Genomic DNA, 7,258 nt, shown 5'->3' on the forward strand with positions numbered 1-7,258 from the left:
TGCTTCTGGTCCTCTGTTCAGTCACCTGGGTTTTACACCTGGGCAGACTTTGTTTTGGAAAAATCTAGAACTAGGCTTGCATTTTGGCAGACTGGTTTCCCCTACTGTCTGTATATGCTCTAAGTATATGTTCCCACTCAGTTCCTTTTTGACTGCTACAACAGTAACACCATATGAAACACTCTGTTTGGTTAGCATCTATCTCAGTGTATTGGATAACTTCATTTATCCTGTGTTTTGCATTGGCATATTTATTTTTCTTCACTGTACTTTCTGTGCCCTGTCTTTTTCTTTAGCATATTGCTTTAAAGGCAGCCCCTTTCCACAAGTATCTGTCTTGCATTGGCGAGGGAAGGAACACTTTTGACTAAGCAGCCACTCTTTTGGCCTTCTCAGTCCAGAAGGCCATGTTGTTGAGACCTGGGAGCAGTTGCCCATTGTAAACAGCATTCAGTGTGTTTTTTTCTAGAAAGTGCAGGATGAGTGCAGGTACTTTTTCAAACTTGCAAGTAAGCACTAGGAAGTCATCCTTCTCTCCCACCGCTGGGTTTTTGTGCATGCAAAATGTGGGTGAGAAGAAGTCCTGCATTTGGTTTTGCAAGTATGCAAAGGGAAAAAAGGAAAAAAAGAAGTACTGCTAATTTGTCTTCAGAATTCAGGGGGGATTAAGTACTTCCCTTGTTTGGCTGCATTTATCCTTGGATCTGTAAAAGTAATCAGAAATGACAAGAATGCCAGTTTTGTTTTTCCTAAGTTAAGATACATCAAAGTTTTAAAATAATTTTAGTGGGATGTATAATCAAATGCATCTAGGCACATACATGTTAATCTGCATATATTTAATGTTTTAGATTTTTTTTAAAACTTTTGCTGAAAGAGTGCCATAAAAATGATCAAGGAGCTAATTCACCAGATAAATGCATTTCCAGTTAAGAGTTTGTTGGTAATTTGCAGTGCTTCTGGACTTGGGTTTCTTCCGGAGCAACAGAGACAACTCCTGCTACATCAACAGCACCAGCAATTTCAGCAGTTACTGAATACTCAACAATTCACACCAGTGAGTCATTTTTTATCGTCCCTTTTATTTCCAGAGTTCGGGGGCAAGTGTTGATGTTTATGTAGCTAGTTTGGGTCTTGTTCTAAATCTTGTCACAAGCTTCAAAAAGGTGCTCACAGAGAGAGACCCAGGAAAAATTACAGAACTGTTTTTAATAAGAGAAGCACGAAAGGCTGCTTGAGCTTTAAGCAGTTCAGAATCTTGGATGAGAAGAAGTAGATGGCCAGATACATTTTGGTGCCTGAGGTATCATCAAAAGGACTTTCGTAAAAAACAACACCTAAATCGAAGTGAAGTCAAACTGCTGTGTTAACAGCACTGAAGTGACCTCCCCCGGGTGCAGGCCTGGGCAGTGTGTGTGTTTGAGTGGAGGTCCTCAGATGACAAGACCCCCCTCAGCCTCTCTGATGTGGTCCAAAGGAAAGCAGAGCAATACATTTAGCACCAGCTTGGCTGCAGGAGTTGCTGGAAGGAGGCATGCAAGGCACTATCCAACCATATCACAAAATTGCCACCTCTTTGCCAAGGGCCAACCATACCTTCAGTTGTACAGATGTGGATGTTGGAACAAATGTAATTCCAACAACTCACCACATAAGCCATGCATGCCTCCCATAACTCTAGAAGAGCAAAGACAGTGCCCCCATGGCTTTGCCTGTCCCATTCCTTCCAACCCGTCACTAACTATCTCCCATTTATTGGAGAAAAGAGGGATGGCTCACTTTGCTCCAAAGAAAGTGGAGTGGGGGTCAGACTGGAAGAGGAGATGGTCTCCTCAACCTCTTTTGCTACTGCAGAACTGTTATGACATGCATCAACCTGGAAGGATTTCTCTTCAGCTTGAAAGATGCTTATGGCATTGGTACAAAATAAGAGGCAATGATATTCTTGAGAGATTTGTAGACATACAAACTTGCAGGCACATAGTGTTCTCTTTCACATGCATACATTTTTGAACGGGGTACCAGGATGTGGGGGTAGACTATAAGCACCCTGAAGCTAATCAATCATTTACATTCACAATCCAGTATCAACTGAAGACAGATACACAAGTAACGTTTTATCATATAGCTCTTTAGAAAGGTGCTTACTAGATCCTGCCACCTGTTAGTTCTCCAAAAGAAGTTTTTTCATTTAGCTTCTGACACAAATGCTTTTGCTTTGTACATCCAAAGTATGTTGAAAAGGAGAAAGAAAATGTATACTGGATTCTTGGATTGGCTTAGTCAGGAAGAAGACAGGGGCTTTCAGATATCTCTGTTGCACTACCCTTTAAAGTTTACTCTCCCCTAGATTTGTAGTCCACAGCATGACTTTCTGCTTTTCCTGGTTCACGTCTTTGTTTCTGCATCCCACTTGTCTGCTCAAAGTTGTGTTTTGGTTCTTGCAATCAGTTTATTCAATGCCTGCCAGTATGCTTCATACTTAAGCAGGGATGTGAACTGGACTTCCCTGTATCAAAGCTCTGCTCTTAATTGTGGCAAAACATTAGTTCTGAGCAGGCAAGGGACCTCTCTACCAACAGCAGCTTTAAGACGCTAGCTCTGGCTGTTCTTCTGCCTTGAAGCTGTGGAAAAGTCAGCTAGTCATTTTAAATATAAACTACAGAAAAGTGTGTGTAAATCCTGGATAAGGGAGGAGTTAATTCACTCACATGTTTAGTTTTCACCAGTTTTGACTACTCATTTTTCTGAATGCAAGAAGAAACGTGTTCACCCATAAAATGAGTAAAACTGTCCTTCTCCGTTGTACTTGAGGAACAGCACCAGGCTCTTCTGTATCAACTAGTTCAGCAGCAACACCACCAGCCTGAAGTACAACAATTGCAGATTTCTGGAGCAACACAGATTCCCATCAATAACTTGCTGGCAGGCAATCAGGCATCCCCACTTCATACAGCTACGAGTAACCCATTCCTTACCATTCATGGGGATAATACAGCTCAAAAAGTAACTGTAAGTATATACGTGTACTGCTCATATAAGCAAATTCAAGTGCAGGAGAAGGTCTTAACTAGGTAAAGGTTAAAAATACCAACACCAAGGGAAATGTTTATATTAAAGATTAAAGAGAGAGAGGATATCCTGTTCAGCTACAAGTGTATGACTGAAATGAGTGGCTTGAACTGTCACATCTACTTTGGCATCCAGTCCTTAGACTGAGAACCCCTCTGGTCCCTGCCTGGTAAAGCCTTCAAGCTCACCCCTCCCTAGGATAACGTTGCAGGATAATCAGCAGCTCTTCTACTTTTCCAGGGGACAGCAAGGGCATTTGCTGCTACAGTTGCACTTGTGTGTGTGCCATTACTGGGTTTCAACCACATGCTGCTAGTTGTTGCTTTGTACCAGCCATGGGGATATTTTTGCGCTTTTAGCACCATCTAGTTACAATACTTTTCAATAAACTGCTGGAAGACCCACAGCATAGTGAACTCTAGCACTGGAACAAGAGAGGAAAGAACCATCTTTCTGCGTTGGCATTGCCCATTACTGTTGGCATTGCCCATTACTGTTGTCTAGCTTTCTAAATTTCACTGTTAAATTTATTTTTTCAGAAAAGCTGTGTATGCTGTTCCTTTGATAGGACTTGGCTCAGTAACATTACCTTCCTGTCTTAGCAATTAACCACTACTTTTAAATAGGGCTAGCCACCAATTTTAAAGAGTTAGTAACCAATCAGCAATTACCTGATCAATTAATCAGTATTGCAGACTATTTGCATATTTCCCAAAACTCATTGAATGTGATATTTAGTGACAGAAACAAATAGGAAAGGCCGTTTTTAGTATTCTTTCCCCCCCCCTTTATTTCCTCACATACCAAACCCAAACTATCTGTAAAGGTGCTGCTTCTCAGTTGAAACAGTAGAAGTAAATGAACAGTGAATACATCTGCATTCATTATTTCATAATGAAATGTGTGCTTTGTTTCCTAAAAATCCTGTAGATATTAATTCAAATTTTGTGTACTGTGGAGAAAACATAAACTGGCTGAATCCAGAAGCAGCTTATGAGAGCTTTTAGGAGGTGGTTCGCTCCCCCCCCCCCCCAGTGAGGGGAGTGCAGGCTGGAGACCAAATGTCATCCTTTTATGTCAAAAGTTTTCATTTTATGTTGCTTCTCAACCTTAGGAAGTTTTGCCATACGTAAAAACAACAAAACATCTCTCTCTTTTGATGCATTACCATTTAGTTTTAGTTTTTTTTTTAAAAAAAAAACACCCTGATAATGTGACACAATTGTAAGCTGGCATGACATGTTGATTTCGTCTCCAGAGACTCAATGATAAAAGTGGACCAGTTGCACCGGAAAAGAATTGACATTTGGAGAAATAAAAACATGAGAATTATGTGTCCTGCTGTGAGAGCACTTCATCAGTTTGCAAGTTGCAGAATCTCTGCAGGTATGACTCAATGCAACAAGGAGCTAACTGCACACTGGAAAAGCGAATCTACCTGAAGACATTTATTGTAAGGCTTTGACCTTGTTGCTTTTTGTTGCACTGAACCTTAACTGTTTTCTTCCAATTTCATGGAACTTTTAAAGTATTTTTGCATATTAGAGTTGTCAGTTTGGGCCATTTGTTTGACTTCTGCTGCTGAACTAGTAGCCTTTTAACATACCAGAGTGCTAATGAACAGACTGTCTGTCCCTGCCTGTTCCAGATCCATTACTTGTTTGAGGAAAGCAAGCCAAATTGCAGTATCTGCCAATGGCAAGTTGTTACTGTTTAGCTAAACACCAGTGAGGTTTTTTTTAAAAGAGGTACCAGTTTTTCCCCCCAATAAAGGACCAGGTTTTAAACTTTTTACTCCCACCCCCAGTTAACTTTAATGGATGTTTTGCTAAAGCAAGAAGTCTCAAGTAATGACAAATGGTGGCTAATGCTCAATTGGATTTTTTTTAAGGTTGCTGGAAAAAACCAGATCAGTTCAAAGATGATAAATCTTACCAGAGGAGAGGGCAACTCATGTTCTGGTAATATTTGAATTAACCCAAGTGCCTGTTGCTTACCTCTATTGGGTTGGAATTGCTTTGTATAGCTGGGCATGCACTAAACAAGTCTTTGTGAAAGCCGTCAGTGTGCTCAACCTTGCACCAGCAGCCGTCCCCATTGATCTGCCTTTATGAGAAGTGTTTGTCACTGTAGATAGCTCAGGCAAATTGTTACCTGGGTTGCTTTCCACTAATAAATTACCAAAAAAAGAAAGGGGGGGGGGAGGAATTTCACATTTCTGAGGAAATGGTGTAAACGGGTGGAATTTTTTTTTAAAAAAAAATATTTTCACTTTGAATAGATGATTTTCATGGTATGACTATGCAGTATAGCAGAACATAGATTGAGGTTGGGATTTAATGGCCACTAATCTGAATTTGTGTGAATTATTAGTGGAAAATACTCAAGTATACTTTAGACCTACACTGTGTACTTAATTGGATGAACCTACTGTTTCTGCAATATCGTTTGGTTAAACATTGCACAGTTCTTACCTCATTTCTGTAAATAAGGTTTTGTGACAGTTTTTTGTATTGTGGAAAATTCATAAGGTGGATATTTTGATTTGTAATATTTCTAATTGGTAGATTTAATTGAAAATGAAAGAATAATTTATTTTTATATGTTCATGGGAATTTTTTTAAAAAGTCACAAATCACTTTTGTAGATAATTTACTAAAGTAAATCAGTGTGGTTTAATTTGCTTAAACCACTCGTTAATATTCTGTAACAATTTGTACAAATTGTTGCTGTTTTGCTAGATGTAAAATTGCAAGTTTATATAAAGATATGTACAAAGCTTTGGTTAATAAATTTTAATATTGTTTATGGTTGTAAACATAACCCAACTTATTTCTTCCAACTGCAGTTTTGTTTTTTGATGATGTGCTTATCATTCGATTGTACTACACACATCGTTATGTGTGTGAATGAGAAGTCGTGTTTTAAAGTCAGCATCTGAAGTTCCAGCTTCGCCTGATTTGCTGTATCTGGTAGGAGCCCATGCAGCACACTCTAAAAATAGCAATATTCACTAAATGTTCTATTAACCCCCCAACCTGCCACCCTCTAGATATTGCTGAACCACAGCTCTCACCAAACTTGACTATTGTGACTTTAAGTCCCACAACAGTTTGAGGGTGCCATGTTGATCATCCCTCCCTGTAGAGATTTTGGACTACATTATTTAGGGTGTTTTTAGGCCATGTTTTACTAATAGGTTCAAGTAATCGGTTCTTACATACTTACTTTTTTTGGCAAAAAAAAAAATCCATTAATCTTATAAGCACAAGTTTTAAAGGAAGGCATAAAATGTATTGATTTATTTTTTACTAAGGCACATGACATACTGAAATACTGAGGTACAAAAATACAAGTTACTGCATATGTTGTTTAAAATATCTCTATTTTCAGTAAGCAAAGTTCTTGAGAATGTTCATTCAGCTCTTTGCCATTTTTTTCTTTTGTATGAGTTCAACCAGCAACTTGTATCGAGTCACACATTCTTCCTGCAGGCAGAGAAGCAGAATTGAGATTAAAGGATATTTCACTTTTGTTAAATGAAAATGTATGCTAGCAATTTAAAGTGGCATTTTATGGAAAACTGTCAATGAGGGAAATATCCTAAATAGTTCATAGTGAGACAATTCCATGGGGAAAATGCATGAACAAGTTGCCATACAGAGTGATCCCAGGTCCTTGCAGAGATTTCAAGCCCACTTTTCACAGCTACCGACTCACTGCTTGTACCAACCAACACATTCAAACCAATTGTTTTTGCTGCCTTTCTGTGGGCTGTCAAAGAAACTATGCAAAAAACTATCTAAAAGAAACAACCTTGCTCACATTCATGTGGCATTTCGCATAGCCCTAATAAAATAAAATTCACGTTAGTGGATTTTGAAATGTTTCTAATGGACCAACAGGACTTTGTAAAAGCAGCAACTGTTTGGAAAAACAATAAAAGTAACGAATTCCTAATAAAAAGCAAAATGCCAGAAACTAATATTGGGCCTCACTATGTTAATTTCAGGGATGCGGGTGGCACTGTGGGTTAAACCACAGAGCCTCGGGCTTGCTGGTCAGAAGGTCGGCGGTTCGAATCCCCGTGACGGGGTGAGCTCCCGTTGCTTGGTCCCTGCTCCTGCCAACCCAGCAGTTCAAAAGCACGTCAAAGTGCAAATAGATATAAAGGTACCGCTCTGGT

At 39.3% G+C, this 7,258-nt stretch overlaps 2 protein-coding genes across 10 annotated transcripts in view; one reads left to right on the forward strand and one right to left on the reverse strand.

Annotated features, from left to right (window-relative positions):
* Window positions 1–5,900, forward strand: part of MLLT10 (MLLT10 histone lysine methyltransferase DOT1L cofactor) — a 131,725-nt gene extending 125,825 nt beyond the window's left edge. For 7 of the 9 annotated variants that reach the window (XM_083406164.1, XM_083406159.1, XM_083406162.1 and 4 more), the window contains 3 exons: window positions 955–1,057; window positions 2,815–3,012; window positions 4,331–5,900. In XM_083406164.1, coding sequence (XP_083262290.1) covers window positions 955–1,057; window positions 2,815–3,012; window positions 4,331–4,375 — 346 coding nt within the window. In that variant the 3' untranslated portion in view covers window positions 4,376–5,900. The remainder of the gene's footprint in view (window positions 1–954; window positions 1,058–2,814; window positions 3,013–4,330) is intronic. The other 2 variants (XM_083406156.1, XM_083406160.1) reach the window with 1 other exon arrangement.
* Window positions 5,901–6,491: 591 nt separating this feature from the next.
* DNAJC1 (DnaJ heat shock protein family (Hsp40) member C1) overlaps window positions 6,492–7,258 on the reverse strand; it is a gene marked incomplete at its 3' end in the record, with an annotated part of 71,526 nt that continues 70,759 nt past the window's right edge. The window contains exon 12 of the mRNA XM_083407198.1: window positions 6,492–6,560. Coding sequence (XP_083263324.1) covers window positions 6,492–6,560 — 69 coding nt within the window. The remainder of the gene's footprint in view (window positions 6,561–7,258) is intronic.

This window comes from Podarcis tiliguerta (genome assembly GCF_965153285.1).
Source record: "Podarcis tiliguerta genome assembly, chromosome: 12".
NCBI classification, from domain to species: Eukaryota; Metazoa; Chordata; class Lepidosauria; order Squamata; family Lacertidae; genus Podarcis; species Podarcis tiliguerta.